Source organism: Pipistrellus hanaki (genome assembly GCF_964339955.1).
Source record: "Pipistrellus hanaki genome assembly, chromosome: 15".
NCBI lineage: Eukaryota > Metazoa > Chordata > Mammalia > Chiroptera > Vespertilionidae > Pipistrellus > Pipistrellus hanaki.
The window spans coordinates 51,618,946-51,642,111 of record NC_140517.1 but is presented as its reverse complement, the minus strand read 5'-3'; the positions used below and the strand labels follow the sequence as shown (position 1 = coordinate 51,642,111).

The 23,166-nt window shown below is 55.9% G+C and overlaps 1 protein-coding gene and 1 long non-coding RNA gene across 6 annotated transcripts; one reads left to right on the top strand and one right to left on the bottom strand.

The window, feature by feature from the left end:
- Nucleotides 1-346: 346 nt before the first annotated feature.
- Nucleotides 347-20,425, bottom strand: ZNF274 (zinc finger protein 274). 5 transcript variants are annotated; one of them, XM_084906380.1, is made up of 8 exons: nt 19,896-20,425; nt 19,438-19,508; nt 17,168-17,294; nt 16,423-16,518; nt 5,590-6,096; nt 2,956-3,053; nt 2,178-2,304; nt 347-1,572 (listed from the first exon to the last, which is right to left on the bottom strand). In XM_084906380.1, exons 2-8 carry the CDS (start codon nt 19,468-19,470, stop codon nt 677-679), a joined length of 1,884 nt encoding a protein of 627 aa, XP_084762506.1. In that variant the 5' UTR covers nt 19,471-19,508; nt 19,896-20,425; the 3' UTR covers nt 347-676. The 5 variants fall into 5 exon arrangements, with proteins under 5 accessions (XP_084762506.1, XP_084762508.1, XP_084762509.1 ...); XM_084906382.1 differs by having other exon boundaries at nt 20,136-20,425; XM_084906383.1 differs by lacking the exon at nt 19,896-20,425 and adding an exon at nt 19,676-19,870.
- LOC311633678 lies at nt 7,012-7,620 on the top strand. The gene is made up of 3 exons (XR_014796995.1): nt 7,012-7,124; nt 7,169-7,184; nt 7,219-7,620. It is a non-coding gene; the product is annotated as an uncharacterized lncRNA (long non-coding RNA).
- Nucleotides 20,426-23,166: the final 2,741 nt, after the last annotated feature.

Below are 23,166 nucleotides of genomic sequence, written 5' to 3'. Positions count from 1 at the left end.
CTGACTCTGTCCCCACGCCCTGCCCCTCGGTCTATCTTGATGGGACAAGGGACGCAATGACATTCCTCCAGACTGACCGGAGTCCTGGACGGAGGGACTGCAGCCTTGTTCGGAAGCTGCTGGAATTGGTCTGACAACCTCCATCCTTTTTTTTTTTTTTTTTTTTTAACACACCATTTTGTTAACCCATCCCACCCACAGGCTCCTGACTGGGAATCACCCCCAACCTTCTGAACAGGACAGTGCCCCACCCAGCGGATCCGCGGCCAGGGCTCCGTCCTTCTGTTAACGTTCCTTATCATCACGACAGCAATGAGGCGTTTAAATAGGAACACACACACACAGGTTCTACCAAGAAATACTTTACTCATCCACCTTCTCTCAGTCCTGAGCCACATACTTCACTACAAATGCCAGTGCACCGCTCCACTGCAGGCACTCCTCAGCTTTCACTGACATCCCGTCGTGACCAGATCGAACTGCAGTCCACGGAGTGAAATGCCAGGTGTTTTCCAGCCGTCACGCTCCCATCGAGGGCGCCCACGCACCTGCGGGTGCGGGACGGGCCTGGCGGCCTTTGGTCTGGAGAACGTCGTCGTCCGGTGCTTTGGGGTCGGGCCGAGCCCCACCCACCCCTCAGGCCCTGGGAAGGACGGGCTGAGAAGGCAGCGCCTCGTCAGCTGGCTTTAGCGCCGGGCTGGGGATACCTCTTGCGTTTGTCCCCACTGTGCGTCTTCTGGTGCCCGATGAGGTGGGAGCTCTGGGTGAAGGCCTTCCCGCACCTGTCGCAGGCGTAGGGCCGCTCCCCGGTGTGGATCCTCTGGTGCCGGATGAGGTGGGAGCTCTGGCGGAAGGACTTGCTGCAGAACTTGCACAGGTAGGGCCTGGCCCCGGTGTGAGTCCTCAGGTGCTGGGCGATGGCGGAGCGGTCGTTGAAGGTGCGCCCGCACTCGGGACACCTGAAGGGCCTCTCGCCGGTGTGCACCCGCTGGTGCTGCGTGAGGGAGGAGCTCTGGATGAAGGCCTTGCCGCAGTCCTGGCACACGTAGGGCTTCTCCCCCGTGTGGATCTTCCTGTGCACGGAGAAGTAGCGGGGGTTCCGGAACAGCTTGCCGCAGGCGCTGCAGCTGAACAGCTGGCTCCCCTTCTGGACCCGCGTGAAGGTGACCTGCGGGGCGCCCCTGGGGTCCCGGGCTCGGCCCCGGCGGCGGCTCTGCTGCAGCCTCACCGGGACCGTCCGCGCCGCCTTCCTGATGCGCAGGCTGTGCCTGCGCGGGCTGTGCCTGGGCAGCGTGTTCTGGTGGGAGACGTGGCTGGTGGCGAGGCCCCCGTCTGCTGGGGGCTCCGGGCTCTCCTGGGGCTGCTTCTCAGGGCGGGCTTCCTCCTGAGCCGGCCCCACGAGCGGCGATGCCGTGGCCCCCGCTTCCGGGCCCCCCGCTTGCGGGGCCTCCGCTGAGGCCAAGGGCTGGGCCTCGTCCCCCGAGGGCTCCTCCACTTTCAGGGTGGGCGGCTCGGCCTCGGCAGCCGCTGGCTGTGGGAGCAGCCGCTCCCCCTCGGCCGTGCTCTCCCAGCCTGGAAGACAGAGGACATGCCGACGCGGCTGAGAGCAGGACCACTGAGTGTAAAAGCTGGGGGTGTCGTGTTTTTTATCCTCGCCCGAGGAAGGGGGAACAGAAAGAGGAACAGCTGCCTCCTGTACACAACCCAGGTATGTTTCCTGACGGGGAACTGAACCCGAAACCTCCCACCGAGACACCGGCAGGGACAGCGGGATGGTCTCCCCAAGTGCAGACCGCAACCTGGGGAGGGCCGAGACGAACAGTGAGGCAGCCTAGTGGGCGCCGCCTGAGATGGGGGCTGGGGAGTCTCCCCTGCAGCCCTCAGACACTGTAGCAGGTCCTCGGAGAACCCCAGGCTGTCTCATGCCCACCACACACACACACCCTCAGGGCCTCGGGCCAGTTCAAGGCCCTGGGCGAAACATCCGTGTGAGAGAGAAACATCGACTGGTTGCCTCTTGTATGTGCCCTGACCCAGGATTGAACCTGCAACCTCTCGGGGTAACGGACGGTACTCCACCCACCAGCCCCCGCCCGGCTGCCTGGGCCGCGTGAGGGGGCACAGCCGGGCGGGGCCGAGCCCCCGCCCCGAGGGCCGGGCGGCAGGGCGAGGCTCACCCACGCACACCAGGTGCCGGAAGGTCTCCAGCATCACGTCGTGGTACTCGGTCCGCTGCGAGGCGTCCAGCAGCTCCCACTCCTCCCTGTTCAAGTCCAAGGACACGTCCAGGAAGGTCACTGGCTCCTGCGAAGCCACAGGTGTGCTCAGCGGGAGGTCGGGGGCCTCGGGGGACGGCCTGCTCTGCAGGGCGGGAGCCTACCTCCCCCTCTCCTCTCCCTGCCCACCACACACACACACACACACACACACACCCGCTCCGGGGCAGCCTGCCGCCGTGGGGGCGTCTCTCCCCCTCTCCCCTCCCCTCCCCCCCTCCCCCTCTCCTCTCCCCGGCCCCCCCCCCCCCCCCGGGCTCCGGGGCAGCCTGCTGCCTGGGGGCGTCTCCCCCGCTCCCTTTGGGGTCAGTCCTGTCTGAGGGGCCCATGAGGATCCGGGGGAGAGGCCTCCCACAGCCCTCGGCCTGGGTCTGGGCGGCAGCACGCCCACCAGAGGCAGCGCCACAGGGTGGGCTGGAGGGCCCCCATCCCCGGGGAGCCCCAGACACAGCCTGGCCTGAAGCACCCCAGGTCGCGCCACTAGAGGGCCAGCACGCTCACACAGAGGCAGCTTCTGCCAGGAGCAGCCGTGGCCAGGGACACAGACACAGGCTGGGCCCACTCTGAGCCTCAACAACCCGGGTCCCTGGAAGCACTCTCAGCGTCTCAGCGCGCTCTCGGCCCCCTCCCCCCTCCCCTCTCCCCGGCGCCCACAGCTCCGCGCGCGGCGGGCCCTCACCTCCGGCAGCACCTCTGCGGGGCAGGTCTCCTCCTCCGCCTTCCCCTCCTGCGGGGCCAGGGGCTCCAGGGCGCAGGTGGGGCCCGAGGCAGGCAGAGCTGGGAGAGAGCAGCAGGGGCCGGGGGTCAGGGGTCAGGGGGCGTCAGCACAGGGCAGCCATGTCTCTGGCCGTCGGGCTCCCCATGCTCCACTCGCCTCGGCAGCCGGCTCCCCTTCTCGGAGGCCCCGAGTCCTCCGCCCGCCGGTCCCTCTGAGACCGCGTGGAGGGGGGCTGCCCGGCCCAGGACAGACCTCTCTCCCGACACCGGTCCTGAGGTGAGCTCGGAGCCTCCTCCAGCTCAGAAACAGCCTGCTCAGCCTCATAGCCCCGATCAACCACACTTTCCCCCCCGAACCTCCATGTACCCCATCAACATTCCTCTCTCTAAAATAAAAATAAAATATCCTCAGTGAGGATCAAAAAAGGGAAAGAAAAAAAAAGAATTATCTTCCGGGCAACCATCAGGTGCTGCATGGGGCAGGGGGTGAGCAACGTGTCTGCGCTCCACGGAACTCGGCCCCCAAATGCTGCCACCCCTCCTGGCTGGGCGGCTCAGTGGTTAAAGCGTTTTCCCGATATGCCAAGGTTGTGGGTTCCATCCCTGGTCAGAGCATGTGTGGTAAGCAGCTAGTTGATGTCTTTCAAAAAGTCAGTGGTGCCGAAACCGGTTTGGCTCAGTGATAGAGCATCAGTCTGCGGACTGAAAGATCCCGGGTTCGATTCCGGTCAGGGGCATGTATGTTGGTTGCGGGCACATCCCCGGTGGGGGGGGGGGGTGTGCAGGAGGCAGCTGGTTGGTGTTTCTCTCTCATCGACGTTTCTAGCTCTCTATCCCTCTCCCTTCCTCTCTGTAAAAAATAATTAAAAAAAAAAAGTCAGTGGGAATACAACTTCATGTGAGAATTATAAACAAATAAATAAGTAAATAAATAAGACCCCAGTGGGTGTGGTTCAGTGGTTAGCATCAACCTATGAACCAGATGAGCCCACAGGGCACATGCTAGGCTGTGGGCTCGATCCCCAATGTGGGGTGTACAGGAGGCAGCTGTCAATGATTCTCTCTCATCACTGAGTTTCTCTCTCTCCCTCTCCCTTGTTCTCTGAAATCAATAAAAAAAATTTTTTTTAAAAAGAACCAACAAATATAAAAATAAGTGGAACAACAAACCAATGTTTTTCTTTCTCTAAAAAATAAAAATCAATAAATTTAAGGAAAAAAAAAAAAGTAACCATTAGCCCACAGCCACACTTGCTGCCAAGGAGGAGTCTGGGAAGTTCCCTGAACACCTTCCCAAGGACCCCGCCCCGCCCTACGCTCCTGCTGGTAGACCCGCCCACCTCTGATGTCAGAACATCCTGTGAGGGTGCCCCCTGTGGGCCACTGTCCCACTGCCTTTGAGCTCTGCTCCGCACCAGCTGTCGCCTCAACAGGCCCTACTACCAGCCCCTTTAGTTCCTCTCATTCCACTGTCTCACACACATTCATTCACCACATGCGTCTCACACGTGTTCATTCATTCACCACATCCGTCTCACAGGCAATTCATTCATTCACATTAGTCTCACATTCATTCACCACACCCGTCTCACATGTGTTCATTCATTCACCACATCCGTCTCACAGGCAATTCATTCACCACATCTGTCTCACACACATTCATTCATTCACCACATCCGTCTCACACACATTCATTCACCAACCCATCTCACACACATTCATTCATTCACATCCATCTCACACACATTCATTCACCACACCCGTCTCACACACATTCATTCATTCCCCACATCCATCTCACACACATTCATTCACCACACCCATCTCACACACATTCATTCACCAACCCATCTCACACGCGTTCATTCATTCACCACATCCGTCTCACACACATTTATTCACCAACCCGTCTCACACACATTCATTCATTCACCACATCCATCTCACACACATTCATTCACCACACCCGTCTCACACACATTCACTCATTCACCACATCCATCTCACACACATTCATTCACCACACCCGTCTCACACACATTCACTCATTCACCACATCCATCTCACACACATTCATTCACCACACCCGTCTCACACACATTCACTCATTCCCCACATCCATCTCACACACATTCATTCACCACACCCGTCTCACACACATTCATTCATTCACCACATCCATCTCACACACATTAATTCACCAACCCATCTCACACGCGTTCATTCATTCCCCACATCCGTCTCACACACATTCATGAGCCACGTCCCCATCTTTGCTGCGAGGCTGACGGCCAGCTGAGCTCAGGAGTCCTGCCTGTCTGGTCACCACCGTGCGCACAGCCACCCAGGAACAGGCCTGGGGCTGACGCCAGGTCCCCGGGCTCAGGGCAGAGCTGAGGAAGGACACTGAAGGGCTCCCCGGAGAGCACCCCAGAAGCCTGTGGTGGGGTCCTGGCACCCCGCAGGGCCACCCCCGCCCGGGGTTCCATGGTTGGGGTGGGGCCTGACTTGCCATTGAGCACGAGGGGTTCCCGACCTGCCCCCTCCTCCAGACGCCCACAGGAGAGCCCCCTCCGCACGCTCGCACTGCACCCACCTTTCTCCTCGGGCCCCCAGGTCGCGTCCTCCACCAGGGCCGCCGCCTCCTGGCAGTCGCCGGGGCGCTGAGACTGCACCCAGGCCCGCAGCTGCGGGGGCAGCGCGCCCAGGAACTGCTCCAGCACCAGCGCCTCCAGCATCTGCTCCTTGGAGTGCGCCTCGGGCCGCAGCCAGCGGCGGCACAGCTCGCGGAGCTGGGCCTGGGCCTCGCGGGGCCCCGCCGCCTCCTCGAAGCGGAAGCCCCGGAACCGCTGTCGGGCGGCCTCGGGGTCGGGGTCGGGGTCGGGGTTGGGGTCGGCGGGGCGGCCGCCCGGCGCTGGGGGGGGCTCCTCCAGGACCCCGGGGCCCGGGCCGTCGCCTCCGGCGTAGAGGGCCCAGATCCGGGCGTTGCGGGACCGCGCCGCCTCCTCGTTCAGCGAAAGCACCTCCACCACCTCGATCCCCGCCAGGGGCGCCCCGGCGGGGAGAGGGTCCGAGGGCCGGTCCAGCGGGGCCTCAGGCCTCCCTGCAGCGAGAAGCAGAGGGAGACGTGACCGAGACGCAGAGGAGCCCTCGGGGGCCCAGGGGCTGCCCACTCCCCGTCTCTCTCCCTTCCTCTCTGAAACCACTAACAAAAAAGCAGATGAAGATGTTCAGCATCGCCCGGAGTCGCTAAGACCCCGTGCGGTGACAGGCGGGAACAGCGGGCCCTGGGGGCCCGGCCACCGGGAGGAGGAAGCACCGCAGCGGCTGGTGGGCGCCCCCGCCCCCGCCCGCCCGCCCGGGAGCCCGGCCCGGGGCGCAGCGGGGAGCGCAGTGCTGACGGAGCACCGGGCTTAGACCCGCACACCAATGTTAAAGAAGTTATTCTAGAACGAACCACCCAGGACCCTGCGCCCACCCGGGGGGCCGGGGGCCGCGGGGAGCCAGCAGCCGGAGGCCGAGGCCCTGCCGGCGACTCCTCACCGGAGCTGAGCACAGGCCCGAGCAGACCAGCGGCTTCCAGGGGCGGGTCTGGGGGGGGGGGGTCATGGCTAACGGACACGGGGACTAACGGACACGGGGACTAACGGACACGGGGACTAACGGACACGGGGGCTAACGGACTCGGGGACTAACGGACACGGGGACTAACGGACACGGGGCTGAGCGGCTGCGGCGTTCGGACAGGTCAGGTTCCGGCCCGGACGGAGACGGCCTCGGGCCTCCTGCGGAGCCACGTGCAGGCCGGGCTCGGGGCAGCAGAGGCGGCCGGGGCGGCGCGATGCGGGCGGACGGAGCCCCGTGGAGCGGTACCTGCGGGGCCGGGGAGGTGAGCGCGGGGCCCGCCCTTCCTCCGCCCGCGGAGCCGTCCCTCCATCGGGAAGCAGCGTCCGGCCCGCGGCGGCGGCACAGGGTTTCTTAAACTGTAAAACGGTTTGAGAGAGAAAGCGCAGCAGCTCGAGGCCCCGGGAGGCCTGGCTCCAGGTCCGACACCACGAAGACAGGCCGGAAAGAACCCGGGGGAGCCGGGGAGAGGGCAGGGGCACAGGAGCACAGGAAAGACGAGCGCAGGTCTGAGAGAGGGGGCCGACAGGCAGGAAACTCCCCGGCGTGAGGCCCGGACAGACAGGAGTGACCCCAGCCTGGGGGGGCGGAGGGGGAGGAGGGACCCCAGCCTGGGGGGGGGAGGAGGCACTAGGAGCGGCTGCGGGCGAAGAGAAAAAGGGAAAAAGGAAACCGACGCGACGTTCAGAGCGACGGCGGCGCCACCGCGGCCCCTTCAGCCCCCGCAGCGCTCCGCCGGGCGGCTGCGGCTCCTCCCGCGGCGCCGGAGGGGGGAAGGGGGCGGGGACGCCGCACTTCCGCCGACCCGGAGCGCGGCCACGCGCACTACAACTCCCAGGAGCCTCCGCGGCGCGGACTTCCGGCGTCGCCTGTTGACTTGGCGCCGGACGGGGGTTCGGCCGCAGCCCAGCGGGTCTGGGGTCCCCCCGACGCCGAGAAGCGCCGCCTTGTCCGCGAGTCCGTCCCCCGCTCCCGCACCGCAGCCGGCCCTCCGGTTCCCACAGGCGTCCCCCCGCCCCCAGTCCCTGTAACCGGCTCCGCCGCCGCGGTGCCCGGGCTCCCGGGCCGCAGGCACCGCAGGCGCCGGGGTTCAGGGGGCACCCCCCGCCACCCTCTGGGAGAACGACAGGCGTCCGGCGGGTCCCACGGGCCTGCCTCTAACGCAGCCCCCGCCGATCCCTCAGCACCGGGCTCCCCGCCAGGGCTTCAGGGTGCACCCTGCCCCACCCCAACCCCCTCCGATTGGAAAGCGCTTTTTTTTGTTTGTTTTTATTAACGTTTCCCTCTGAGGGGACCGCAGGAAGCAGGTCGCACCCTGATCTGGGCCCCAAGCGGACGTGGACCCGCGCCTCCCTGGAGGCTGCAGGGCCAGACCCTGGAGCTTCTGAGCAGTAACAGCGGAGCCCGGAAACAGCCCCCTCCCTCCCCGCCCCCTCCTCCCTCCCCTCTCCCTCCTCCGTGCAGCCGCAGAGCTGTTAGCTTGTCTACGCGCTGGGGTTGTGCCTGGGTGGCCCGGGGTTTTACTCGGCGCCTCTCTCTTCCTTAAAGACCTGCTGGTTCTCATTCTTTCCCCTCCCCCGGGTTCTGAGGGACTGGTTTCCCCTTATTGTTGGTCATGAATTTAGTTTCTGCTCTGATCCTTGGGGGCACCAGGGTGCTTTTCAAAATTGAGTGCTCGCTCAGAACCTCCTGAGTCCTGGGTCTGGGTGTCAGGACCTCAGCTGGTCCGTATGGTGCCAGCGCCAGGGGATCGCAGGCCTCAGGGTTCTGCACGGTCGCCATCAAAATACCCTCCAGCAGTGAGCTCCAGCCTCACACCTCAAACCACCCTCAGCTGAAGTGAACGTGGCCCTAACCCAGGGACTCTCCCGCCACCACCTCACACATTCCCAGCGGGAACGGGAGAGCAGGCGGGAAGGGAAGCACACTGGTCCGCAGATGCGGGCAGCACGGCATGTTCCTGCCGTGGTCACTGCCGTGGCCACGCGGCGGCCTGGCGGCCAGCATTGTGTTGTGACACCCACCATCACTCGCCCAGGAGAGAGGAAAACGGCACGGGTTCTACTGCAAGCACGCCGCCTTTCAATCTCCATAAAACTAAACACACACACCCACCAGGTCGCAGCGTGAAGCACCTGGGGGGGAGCCTGGGCCACCAGGACAGGCCAGAGGAGCTGCGCTTCCTCTCACACCTCTGTCCCGGCCTCTCCCCCGCGAAGCGGCCCCTCACCGCAGCTCCCCAGGACGCTGACAGCGAACAAGGTGCGTCCCGACGGCCCACAACCTGCACCTAATCTGTGACGGCTGAGGCTGCCACCGGTTAGAGATCGGAAATCCTAACCAGGCCCCGAGGAGGAGGGTCACCTTTCCATCAGCCAACGTCTCGGAATCCACAAGTGTGTCCCACCTTTACACAAAGGTCACGGGAGAGGCTGGGCCCCGGCCCAGGGCCCCTGGGGGACGCAGCAGGGGCACAAACCCTGCTCTTTCACGCCCTTTACACCAACGGGGACTGACTCCTCACAGCCACCACTTTTCCTCAGGTGTGCCCGTGTGACTCGTCCACGTCTTCACATCGGCCACATCCCACCAGCTCAGCTTTCCCATGTTCCAGTTCTCGTTCCAAACCATGCCTGCTACGCACCCTCCCCAGCAGGCCCCACTGCATCCTCTCTCTCAGAGCACGACTCGTCTCCAATCTCTGGTCCAGTGATCACCGTCACCTCTCCCCCTCGGAGCAGCCTGCCCGGGACACTTGGCCGAAGGACAGGTCCTAGGTCTGCACTGTCCCACCTCGCAGCACCAGCTGCGCGTGACCGACGACATCTGAGGAAGCCAGTCCCACTAGCTCAGTCAGCCGCACGTGCTCCGGACTGAAAGGCCAATGAGAAGGGCCTCCCACCTGGTTCCCCGCTGTGGCTCACCCCTGCACAGCGTGAGGCACGCGGGCAAGTGCTCACGCAGGATCTGCTGACTCCACACGGCGTCTGAGGGCTGTTAGCCTTCTGCCGGATTTCCCGTTTCTGCCGATTCCAGAAGATCTCACTGGCACTGCAGTTGTGTCCTATGTAGAGACTATCCCGGGAGGACTGCTGTGGGGCCTGAGCCGGGGCTTGAAGCACAGCCTCCGAGTAAGAGGACACCTGGCTCACCCCACCTGCTGCTTCCCGGACCAGCCAGGCCAGCAGCTGCAGCGGCATTTCCCTGGAGGCTGCAGGGCTTAAGTCCGAACTGTATACACTTCTAGCCTTTGTAGCCCTCAGAGGTTAATCCTTACACACAGTCAATTCTTCTACGTCCCACTAACATAACTTTATTCAAATAAAGCCTGTCCGTTCCTTTATTTTTAGGTACAATTTCAAAGAAGTATTAACAAAACCTTTCTTCCATTTGTATTCAATTGGTTATTTCTGGTATGGGGCAAAACTATTAATTTCTGTATTTTATAATTTGCCATATATATATATCCCTTTGCACTCCGCTGTCCCCTCTCAGGGGACATCGGAATTCTAGCATATCACTCGGATGTCCCCTCTCAGGGGACATTGCAGTTTATTAGTGATTACGGGGAATTGAGTTAATTCAACACACGTTTCCGCCATTAGCGTCGAGTAGCTGGTAGCCAATGTCCAGAATGGTTCGGAGTGCAAAGGGTTAAATATATATATATTGATTCCACAGAGGGATAGAAACATCAATGAGAATGACTGATTAGCTGCCTTCTGCACGCCCCCCACTGGGGATTGAGCCTGCAACCTGGGCATGTGCCCTTGACCTGAATCAAACCAGGGATCCTTCAGTCAGCAGGATGCTCTACGCCTGAGCCACACCAGCAAGGGCATGGATGCCATCGTTTAACACAGTGTTTCCCAAACTTCTCTCATGATGAGAATCACCTGGTGGAGTTGTTAAAACACAGATTCCTGAATCCCAACTAAGAAGTGCTAAACTAGAATTTTTGGGAACATATAGGTAAAATTGTATACTTAACTAGTGCTCTAAGACAGATTTTATATACAGAGCACTAAGTTAGGTATGCAATTTTACCTATATGTTCTCAAAAATTCTAGTTTAGCACTTCTTAGTTGGGATTCAGGAATCTGTGTTTTAACAACTCCACCAGGTGATTCTCATCATGAGAGAAGTTTGGGAAACACTGGTTTAACAGAAGCTGAGGGCAGTCTCTGCCCAGATCAGTCTGAGATGGAAGGTCACCCCCACAGTTTCCTTCTTGAGCTGCGTTCACAACCTATTTCTACATCCTGCCAGCCACAAGCAGTCAGCACACATCCATATTTGTGTTTTATGTGTACGTTTTTAAGAAAAAGGCATAGATAGTATGCGCATCCATGTATCTTTACGTGTGTAAGGTACATATGGTTAAAAGGTAATTTAAGAAACCACATGTATCTTGGAGATTTTTTCATCCAGTGCACAGAGCTGGCCCATCCTTTATGACAGTTGTGCAAAGCAGTACGTGTGGTGCTGAGTGTAGTCTTTCCCAGTATGGCCTCCCCCCATGTAGCTTTTACCTTAATTATTTGCTTAATCAAAGTTACCCCCAAAATGGGCTCTTGGATCATTTTTTTCCTCCTCCATTTTGATTCATTTATTCCTGCTTCAATCTGATCATTTATCCTCTTTCCTTAGATCTTTTGGAGGTTACCCCCAAATGTTTGCTATGCTTAGTTCTTTGTTTCTCTTCATATCCAATTAATAGCTAAAGAATTACCCTGGAGATTACATCTGGACATCCAGGAGAGCGGTCCCCAGGTAAAAGGATCAAGATTTCATGGATCTTAGAGAACAGAACAGGTGTGTGGAAGGCGAGAGGACACAGTGTCTTCAAATAGACTGCACGGTATGTGACCACACTCTTCCAGGCTGGGTTCCTATCTCCACGGATGTGAGTGCTCAGAGTTCTTCACGGCACCATTTCATCTCAAGATTTCCTGTATCACCCCTTTACCCACGCTCATCGCAAAGCCTGGCCTTGTCTTCAAAGTCTCCTCTATCTAAGATGCCCTCTTGCAGCACTTATTCATCAAGTTTCCTGAGTCAGAGGTTCAGTGACTGTTTCAGCAACTGGGGACGCATCACAGATTGAAATAAGGATGCCTGTCCTCGCCCATGTCACTCAATATTTGTCCCAGGTGTGGAGGTCAGATACAGAACAAGCTGGCCAAGCAAGACCTGTTTTAATTGTATACTTTCATCATCCGTTTTATGCAGTCTGCCTCCTGTGTGACTTTTCTGGTGTAAAAACAGTGAGACATCTCATTCTTCTTCACCGTGGCTGGTTCAATCCCGCGTGAGGCTTTCTGTTTGCTTGCTGTCAGGTGAGGTGAGACCAAGGCTGTGGCTTTCACCTGCACAGGCTGCACGGAGTGCGAGCGCGCACATGAGTCCTCTGCTGCAGGACACGAGGACTCCTACTGAAGGGCTTGCCGTGGATTCTGTGACTCCCGAGGCCTTCCCAACACTGACCACGTCCTCAGGCGCATTCTGGTACGACTCGTGAGGCTGAATGCGAGAGCTACTCCTCGGACCTTTCCACAGCAATCACATCCCCGTGGTTTCAGAGTTCTCAGATGTAACTATTTGGTCTTAGAACTTTTTCCATTTGACTAGATTTTTTTTTTTGGGGGGGGGGGGGGTGTCCAGTATGAATTCTCTCACAACTGACTGAATCAGACCAGCAGCCTTTCCTGCTATGGTCACATTACTCAGATTGCATCTGTTTGAGTCATCATGTTGAAAAGTCATGAAGAGGACTAACTCCATTCGGTCTCTGAATGGTTGTCTCCCATGTGTAGAGAAGGATTTCCTTCTCTTCCAAGAAAATTCTAATGATTTTTTTTCTACTAATGTTAGTACTCCTTTGAGAGTTGCCACATTCATATGTGTAGGGCTCATTTCCTGCTTAATTTCTTGACGAACCAAAAAAGGTAAATGCCCTGTAAGCTTTCCTACAATCACGACCTTCAAAAAAGTGTCTTCACTCCATTGCTTTCCTAAAGGTTAAATCTAGATTATGTGTCAAATTTTCTACACGAACCACACGTATGGCAAAACCTTCTGTAAAGAACACTGTGTGATGGCTGAAGATCTGAGTGCCATCAAATATTTCTCCACATACAGCCTAGCCGGTTTTGATCAGTGGATAAGAGCGTCAGCTTGCAGACCAAAGGGTCCCGGGTTAGATTCCGGTCAAGGGCATGTACCTTGGCTGCAGGCTCCTCCCTGACGAGGGTCCTGGTCAGGGCTCATTCAGGAGGCAACCAATAGATGTGTTTCTCACACATCAATGTTTCTCTCTGTTTTTCCCTCTCCCTAAAAATCAGTGGGAACATATCTTTGGGTGAGGATTAACAACAACAAAACAACAAAATATTTCGCCACATTCCTTATCTTCACAACATCTTTCCAAACTAGCATCTATGTGAAGATGAATGCCCTGTTCTACTTCCACCAGTTCCTATGCTGCCATTGTTGCAATCATGGGGAGGCAGAGGGGCATGTGAGCTTAGCTGCGTCAGAAAGGCCTGGTTTCCACTCATTCCCTTATAGCTGTGCTACAGCAATGTTGGGAGAAAGTGACCACCGCAAGAGATGGCTGTCTCCTCTAACAGGAAAGCAAGCCATTCCAAACAGCTATGATTTCCATGTTTTAATACACTGTCCGGGCCTCCTGAGGGTCAGACAGGTGCACTCAACTCACAAACGTCTAAGTCCCCTCCCATTCACAACTCATTAACAGAATGGGTCAAGACACAGGACAATTCCAAACCCTTGTATCTAGGTGAAAGTTACTAGGGAGTTCTTTGAACTATTCATGTACCTCTTTCAGACTTCCCCGTGTCTCTGCATAATACCAAAAGTTCTTCTTTATTGTCCTTTAATAATGAGATACAAAAAGAACTTATGTGGTAAACACACACGTAACAAAGACCAGTCACAGGAGGTCCTGGACACCCTGGCTTATGGGGAATTGCTGGCAGGCTCCTCACTTGCCCCGTTGGTCAGTCCCTCACCCAGCCCACTGGGTTGGCCTCTGAATGGGGAGAAGCACCACGCCAGCCCCACGACTGCTCTCTCAGGCCAAGTACCATCACCTCTGCCCCAGGTGCTACCTCAGCCAGGGCTTCCAGCTGCCTACCACCCTTCTTTCTTCACAGGCCCCAGAGCGAGCTGCGGAAAGCCACTTATACTCACTGAAAACCAAACCACCTGCTCAGTGGGCCCTGTGCGCCTGCTGAACCTCAGCGGCATGTCAGTACGTGACCGTTACCTGCCCCCTGCCCTCAGTTGGGTGATATTTTGTTCCCCAAATATGCCAAGCTCCAATCTGTCACCCCAAACTCTTTCTCTGTGCCTGGAAGTGCTCTTCATTATCACTCTTAAAATCCTGCAGAATTCCCCTCCCCCCCTCAGGAATCGGCTTAAATCTCACCCCACAGTGTCCCCGACCACCTCCTGTGGAGTAGCTCCCACGCTCCCTTTACACCAGGCCTTATCCTTCAGGGCGCACCACTTGTCTGAGAAGGCCGTAAACCCCAGACTGCAAAGTCCACCATGGCAGGAGCCAGTCAGGCCTGTGGTTCACCACCAGAGTGTTCAGTGCCCTGTGCAGGACACAGGAGGGCTCCCCCGGGGCTGTGAGGTGAAGGGACTCTGGCGGCAGAAGAGCCAGGAACCGTCCCCTGAGGCCTGCTGAGCCTCCAGCACACGGTCTCTGCGCTGGCACCAGCCCTGACCCTGTGCCCCGTGGCAGCCGGAGCCGGGAAACTGTTAGGTCAGGCTGAAGTGCGCGTGAGGAAGGTCTGGACCCTCGGGATCAAATCAATGAGGGAAAAATATCCTCAGGTGAGGACTGAGAACAGAAAACCTAGTTCATGATAAACACGGGGTTTCCAGGAAGTGGAAGAACCTGGACTGAAAATGGGCACTGAGAGAATACGTGCCTTACGCCATACACAGGAAGAAATGCCAAACAAGTACGACAGCTAAGAAAAAACCCACAGAAACGAGGAAACAAAAACGTACTTGTACAACCAGCCTATGTATGATACAGAGCCTAGGACAGGAATAAAAATAAACAAACCCTAAAACTTTTTTTTTTTACTCCTCACCAGACACTATTTTTTCCACTGATTCTTTAGAGAAAGTGTAAGGGAAGGGAAGAGACAGAGAAACATAGATGTGAGAGACACATTGATTGGCTGCCTCTTGTACATGTGCCCCAACCTAGGCAGAGGATCAAACCTGTAGCCAGATAGGTGCCCTGGACCTGGAATCGAACCTGCTACCCTTTGGGGCATGGTCCGACACTCTAACCACCGAGCACACCAGCCAGGGCTCAAAGGATTTGAGACGGCGATTTGTTGCTACCAGACTTTCAGCTTACACTGAAAAATAGATTCTCAAGTTCCATTTCTATAAATCCTGCCCACAAGAAAAACCAACTTGAATGTGCCAAAAAGTAAGATATATACAAGGAAGTTTTTTGCAACAACTTGAATGTCCATGAGAGATAAAATTAAATATGGACTATACTGCATCTTTTAAAATGAAGCAGCCCTGTATTAAGAACACCCCAAAATATAAACATATACAGATGTCCCTCAACTTAGGGATGGGTTATGTTCCGATAAACCCACCCTAAGTTGAAAATATCTAGCTTAACTTGAAAATGCAGGTAACCCAGCATACCTTAAACATCCCCAGAACACTTACATTAGCCCACGGCAGGGCAAAATTATCTCAGGGGTGGGGAATGCCTGGCCTATGGGCCTTATCGTTTGGCCTGGCCCTGCCAAGGCATTAGGGTTAAGCTAATTAAATGTCTGACCAAATTTAGCAGGCTAGTTTTGTTTTTTGTTTTTTTGGTGTTTTTTTAAAAAATATATTTTATTGATTTTGTACAGAGAAGAAGGGAGAGAGATAGAGAGCTAGAAACATCGATGAGAGAGTCATCGATCAGCTGCCTCTTGCACACCCCCCACTGGGGGTATGCCCGTAACCAAGGTACATGCCCCCGACCGGAATCAAACCCGGGACTCTTCAGTCCGCAGGCTGACGCTCTATCCACTGAGCCAAACCGGTTTCGGCTAGCAGGCTAGTTTTTAAGGGGATAATTTTGTATGGCCCGAGAATGATCTTATAATTACCCAAATGGCCCTTGGCAGAAAAAGGGTTCCTCATTCCTGATCCACCACAAAGCCTGCTTGATATATATATAAATTGTTGAATACTCTCCTGAGAGTGCCACCATAAAGTTAAACACTTGTTTCACACTATCATTCAGTAGGGGACAGTATTCATACACATCTATGTAAACATAAAAAAGGCGGGAGTGGTTCAGTGATCGGAGCAGCGGTCACCAACTGATGGTCCTCGGACCACTGGTGGTCCCTGATGTCCGAAAGGCGGGCGTCCACCAGATTAGAGTGTCTTGAGGGTTCAATTCCTGGTCAAAGGCACGTACCCGGGTGGCAGTTCACTCCCCACCCCTGGATAGAGCTTATGTGGGAGGCAACCAGTTGATGTCTCCCTCCCTCTTTCTCTAAAAAGTACTAATGGAAAGAATATCCTCCGGTGAGGGTTAATAAAAAGCCTGGCCAGGGACACACACCATTTAGCGGCGGCTACACGAGGGGAGAGCAGTCGACAACAAAGGGTTCACGCTCAGCACACCCTGACCGAGGCCCGAGGGAAAGGCAGACACTCACCCCAGCACCCCACCGGGTTCCCTCTGTCCAGTCCGCCCACCCCCCCTGCCAGGATCCCAGGGCCTGGCGCTCACCTGGAAAGGTGTCTTGAGGAATTCCTCTCTCCACTGACCAGTGCTCTTCCTCCTCCTCTAGCCGAGACACCACCTCTGGCTTGGAAAGCTGATGTTCTGCCCGAGGGAAGAGAGACAGGACTTGGGGGCCGGTGTCCGGAGGAAAACGCTCCCCCGCGGTGGCACCTGGTGTGACTTCGGCCCAAGGCAGCGATGGTGACCGCCCACCGCCTCTGCCCGCGGCCGCGGTGGGACCCAGTTCTGGCCGGCACATCACCAACGGGAGTGAGTCCGAGGAGCCACAGGGCGTTCTGTTCTCTCTTTTGCTGAATGTGACAGCTGTGACGCCACCAGCCGGGGCTGCCCTCCCCTTCGTTCTGCTTGTAACCGGAAAGTGATGCTTGAAGCCACGACGATGCAGTTACCAACCGAAGCGTGGAAACGTTCCCCCGGACCTCAGAGATGGAAGGGGTCTGGGTCTGGGACACCGACCCCGAGCTGCTGGACGCTGACACCATGCCCTCCAGGATTCCTGAGGCCTCTGAGGGGTGGGCTAGGTGACGCTTGCTTCCGAGGCCACAGGTGATGATGATGCTCTTTCCCCGTGGGTTTTACGAAATAAAAGCTGCCTCAAGCCCCCGGCCTCGACCCTTGCACTCTGACCTCTGCAGCCTGAGCCCAAGCAGACACACACACACCCACACTTCAGCGGCACCGCCATAGGGCAGCCATGCGCACCTCTGGACGGGCACACGGCTGGACTCACCCACGGAGACCAGGTTCCTGTAGTTCTCCAGCAGCACCTGTCTGTACAGGCACTTCTGCTCGGGGTCCAGCAGTTCCCACTCCTCCAGGCCAAAACCCAGGCTCACGTCTTCGAATGCCACCGGCTCCTAAAAGCCACAGGTTCCAGTTCAGCTGGGGCACGTCACCCTTCCAAGCGACAGGATGGTGTGTGTGTGTGTGGGGGGGGGATGGTGAGAACGTGAAGGCACAGGTTACCAGAGGAGCGGAGAGTGTGCGGGGGGGGGACTAATCGGGTGTTCCTGCGTCTGCCTGACTCTGAGCCATCCCAAGCCGGGCTTCCCTCAGGCCACGTGGCTGGACGGTTATTCTTTTATTTTTAAAAATATATTTTTTTGATTTTAAAAATATATATTTTATTGCCGAAACCGGTTTGGCTCAGTGGTAGAGCATCGGTCTGCGGACTGAAAGGTCCCAGGTTCGATTCCGGTCAAGGGCATGTACCTTGGTTGCAGGCACATCCCTGGTAGGGGGTGTGCAAGAGGCAGCTGGTCGATGTTTCTCTCTCATTGACGTTTCTAGCTCTCTATCTCTCTCCTTTCCTCTCTGCAAAATATCAATAAAATATATTTAAAAAATAAATAAAAAATAAATAAAAAAATAAAAATATATATTTTATTGACTTTTTACAGAAAGGGAGAGGGAGAGTTAGAAACATCGATGAGAGAGAAATAACCATCAGCTGCCTCTTCCACACCTCCTACTGGGGATGTGCCCGCAGCCAAGGTGCTTGCCCTTGACCAGAATTGAACCTGGGACCCTTCAGTCCACAGGCCGATTTCTCTATCCACTGAGCCAAACCGGTTTCAGATGAAGAGGGTTCTTGATGATCTGAAAGCCTCCCCCATTCCTTATGAATCGAGGGTTTCTAACGCTGGTGCTAGAGTGTCTGTCTCCCCCGAGGGGAGTCCCTGCGCTGAATCCTGGCACCCCAGCCTTCACCCCCCAACCACCCGCACTGCTGCTACTTCCTTCAACTGCCAGAGAGCCACCGTTCCTAGCGGCCGAGCTCATGCCACCTCTAGCTCTGCTGCTGGCATAGCTGCTGAAACCTAAAATCGAGTGTGAGCGGCCTGGTGGGCGTGGCTCCGTGGTAGAGCATCCACCTGTGGACCAGGAGGTCCGTGTTGGATTCCTGGTGAGGGCACGCTCCGGGGTTGTGGGCTCGATCCCCAGTGTGGGGCGTGCAGGAGGCAGCTGACCCATGAGTCTCACTCATCACTGAGATTTCCATCTCTTTCCCTCTCTCCGCCCTCTCCTTTAAATCAATACAAATATATTTAATAAAAGTTAACCCTAATCAGTCTGGCTCAGTGGATAGAGCCTCGGCCTGCGGACTGAAGGGTCCCAGATTCGATTCCAGTCAAGGGCATGTACCTTGGTTGTGGGCACATTCCCAGTGTGGGGTGTGTGCAGGAGGCAGCTGATCGATGATTCGCTCTCATCGATGTTTCTAACTCTCTATCCCTCTCCTTTTCTCTCTCTAGTCTAAAACAATCAATAAAATATATTATTTTAAAAAATTAAATAAAAATTAAATACGAAAAATTAAATACATAGGAGTGTGGCTGGCCTGGCCGGTGTGGCTCAGTGACTGCCCACTGTCCCAGGAACCAAGTGGGTCAGGGTTGGATTCCTGCGGGATTGCAAGCTCGACCCCCCAGCAGGGGGCGTGCAGGAGGAAGCTGACCCATGGTTCTCTGTTAATCGTTGATGTTTCTCTTTTTCCCTCTTCTTCCCTCTCTGAAATCAATAAAAACATACTTTTTAAAATATGTATTTTATCCCTAACTGGTGTGGCCCAGTGGATAGAGCGTTGGCCTGCGGACTGAAGGGCCCCGGGTTCGATTCCTGTCAAGGGCATGGACCTTAGTTGCGGGCACCTCCACAGTGGAGGCAGCTGGTTGATGTTTCTCTCTCATCGATATTTCTAACTCTCTATCCCTCTCCATTCCTCCCTGTAAAAAAATCAATAAAATATATTCTTTAAAAATGCATTTAAAACATAATTATAATTACAAATGTGTATTAGAATGCGGGTTAGGGACCTCACCCCTTGGGAAAGCTAAACACCCAGCTTGGTCTCAGGGGGGCGGTCCCTCTCCGGGCACGGGGAGGGGGGGGGGGCGGGGGGGGGGAGTAGGGGGCCACCCCAGGGAGGATGGGTCCCCACCACCCGCCCCCCGCCCCCCGGCCAGGGTGACCCTAAAACCTAAGGAGGTCTCTACTCACATGCACCCAGGCCATGGGGAGCCTGGAGGCCATGGCTTCCCTCCGACGTGTCTGGTGGGAATGGCGGAGACCTGAGAGGACGGAATGGAGGGGGGTGTGAGGGGCGTGAGGGCGGCGCCCCGAGGCCCCCTCCCGGCCCAGACACCGCGGGGGTTCGCCAGAAACGTCCCGAGGGGTGGTCTCCACGGGCTCCCACACACCCGGGCGCCGGCTCCCGAGGAACTGAGGCTCCCCGCACCCGGTTCCGCCTCCGTTGCCTCCGGGTCTCAGCCCGCCCGCCGGCGCCCAGAGGCGGGGTGGGTGTGCAGGGCGTCGGCCCGCCCACCCCCGCAGGGAGTTTGCCTTCCGGCCGGAGACCTCCCAGCTACCCCCCGCCCCCGCGGCGCCCCTCCCAGCCCCGCGGGCAGGGCCGGCGCCACTGGGTCCCCGACGGGGCGGAAGTTTCCCTCCGAACTCACCCGCGCGCAGCGCACAATGGCACCCGTCGTTGCCCCGCGGCCAAGTGCGTCAGCGGGGGCCGGACTACAACTCCCAGGCACCCTCGCGGTGCGCCGCGCCCCGCCGCTTCCCAGGCGGCGGCCATCTTGTCGGGGCCACTGGGGCAGCCGACGAAGCCGAGGAGACCAGGAAGAGAGCCTTCACCCGCGTCACCCTCCCTCCACCCCCGCTGCGGGGCAGCGGGGCCAAGGAACACCTACGGGGGAAGGGAGGAGGGGGCCGCAAAGTCCCAACGCCAGGCCGCAAAGTCCCAACGACCCCTGCGTGGGCGGCGACGCAGGCCAAGGAGGCAAGGGATGCCCGGCCGCCCCGAGGGCGTCCACGCGAGCGGTGTACCGGAAGTCGGAGCAAGAAGGAGCTGGGAGAAGACTGTGCCGGAAGTGCCCAGTGGGTTAGAATCGTTTGGTAGGAGACGAGACTGGTGATTGATTACGTCCTTTAGAGAGAAAGCTGGGCGCTTTGGGACGGAAGTGAGCCGTAGCTAATTCTCGAGGGTGGGACGGGAACAGGAAGAGCAGCCTGTGGAGGGCGGGGCTAAGGTCCACCAAGTTCCTGGGATTGGAGGAGGGGCAAGCCGGAAGCTTGGGGCGGAGCTAACGTCTGTCTTCTGGTTGAGGGAGCGATAGGAGGGGTGCGCACACCGGGGCGGGGCTAAGTTGCGTCCACGGCAATTGGAGACGGAAGGGGCGGGGTTTGTGGAGTGCTGGAGGCGGGACTAAGCTCGGCCCAAGGTCTTAGGGGAATTTTCCTGGGAAGCCTAGGGTGCTTTGGTGAGAAGGTTGGGATTCATTGTGACACTGAGTCTGGCGAGGGTGGGTCTTGCCAAAGATAGACGGGAGCTGGAATGAAGTTAAATTAGTGAAAGTAGGTTTTTAAAAATTTATGTATTTTTGTTGATTTCAGAGAGGATGGGAGAGAGAGAGAAACATCAACGATGAGAGAGAATCACTGATGGGCTGCCTCCTTCACACCCTCTACTGGGGATAGAGTCCGCAACCCGGGCTTGCTGTGTCCTGACCTGGTTCACAGGTCAATGCTCAACCTCTGAACCACACTGGCCAGGCTGAAAATAGATTTTTATTCTTTAAAAATTGTAGCCAACGCTGGTTTGGCTCAATGGATAGACCAGCATCGACCTGGGGACTGAGGGGTCCTAGGTCCCATTCTGGTTGCGGGCACATCCCCGGTGGGGGGTGTGCAAGTGGCAGCTGATTGATGTTTCTAACTATTCCTCTTCCTCGCTGTAAAAAATCAATTAAAAAATACATATATTTTTAAAAATTGTAACAGGGCAAGGAGAATGCCCTATTGAACCTGGCTTAATTCTGAATACAACCAGAACAAGTGGGGGTTTATTGACAAGGACCAAGTTGGATTTGGATGGGATGGGGTTGGGGGGGGGGGGAGTTTGTTGGTGGAAAGTTATAAAGAGGAGATATCTGGTCATTTTGGGGGAGGTTGAGGGAGTTCTGGTTGAACGCACCTGAAAGGATTCTTGCAAGGGGCAGGCCAGGGTGGCCAGATGTCACCTGGGGGATAAGGAGGAAGGAAGAGTCTTATTAGATTTCAAGGTTAGGGAATTCTTGACAAACGGGATTACCATGATTCTGGCTGAGAAGATTCCAGAGATGAGCCTTGGTGGGGAAAGGGCGCAGAGGGACCTGCCTGAAGTTTTCGGAAGCAAAGAATCCTCGTTCTAGGCCAGCGGTCAGCAATCTCCTCAGTCCACAGAGCCAAGTGTAAACAGGACAGCGATTGAAATTTCTTCGGAGAGCCAGATTTTTTAAAACTTAAACTTCTTCTAACGCCACTTCTTCGACATAGACTCGCCCAGGCCATGGTATTTGGTGGAAGAGCCACACTCAAAGGGCCAAAGAGCCACATGTGGCTGGTGAGCTGCAGTTTGCCGACTAGGAGCCCAGGTCTGTCACTGCCGGGACATGACCTGTGTTCTTCCTCGGGCCCGGATGAAGTATTCTCTGGCCTTCCTTAGATTCCAGCATCCAGTGTTCTCTCGTCTTTCCCAGGTCCCAGGTCTCTAATGTTCTCTCTCTTGATGCTCTGGGCTCTCCCAACTATTCAGGCCCAGGATCTGGGTGCGTTGCAGAATTTATAAGGTTTCATGGCTGCTGTGGAGAGCGTCCACTTGCAGGATGTGTGATCCAGGAATTCTGTTGATTTTTGCAGGTAAATATTTACTCATAGACCATCCAGATGTCTTTGATCCTAATAGCATTTCTTTGGATTTTTTTGGCCATTGTAGATAAACCACCATCCCCATTCCAGGATCATTTAGGTTCTTCCATTTCCATAGTTGGACTTAAAATAAAATGGTTGATGTTCTATTGCCGTAGGTGGTGTGACAGAGCCATGTTAGTCAGCCATGTTGTTTTATTGTGTGCTATTTTTTTTGTGTGTGGATGTGTCTGGGATGCTTCCAGTGGTTCACCATCAAAAAAATTTTTTTAATTTAATAAATCTTTGTTGTTCAAGTTATTACAGTTGTTTCTCCTTTTTCTCCCCATAGTTCCCCTCCCCTCGGTTCCCACCCCACCCTCTGCCCTTACCTTCTCCCCACTGTCCTCATCCATAGGTGTACGATTTTTGTCCAGTCTCTTCCTGCACTCCCCCCCATACCCATTTCCCCCTGAGAATTGTCAATCCACTCCCTTACTATGCCCCTGATTCTATTATATTCACCAGTTTATTCTGTTCCTCAGATTTTTAATTCACTTGATTTTTATGTTCACTTGTTGATAGATATGTATTTGTTGTTCCACCATCAAATTTGAGGGAAGTTTTTACCATCTTAAGGAAGCAAACCCCCTGGAAGGTGCTTTTACTAATTTCTTCTTACATAATATAGAATATAAGCATGACTTTTTAGATTAAAAGGTGATTACAAATTAATATATTATTGAAGGTTGGTTTATGAAAGCCACTTTAATACAACTTTTAATGATTAATTTTGTTTTGTTTTTTTCCTGCTGAGTGAATTAAGCATGCTATTTATGTTATCACAATTTGATTATGTTTTTTAAAGAAGCATTTCTGAACAAATATTAACTATTATGCATGTAAGATGTCAGAAATGTTTTGCACACAGGGACCCAACCCCTTGTTGAAAACCTTAAGGGCCAGTAGTATTTTGGAATCCACAAGTGTTTGGATTTCAGCAGGATAGTAAGCTACAGACATTACTCAATATGTACATACCAAGTGGTGTGGGCC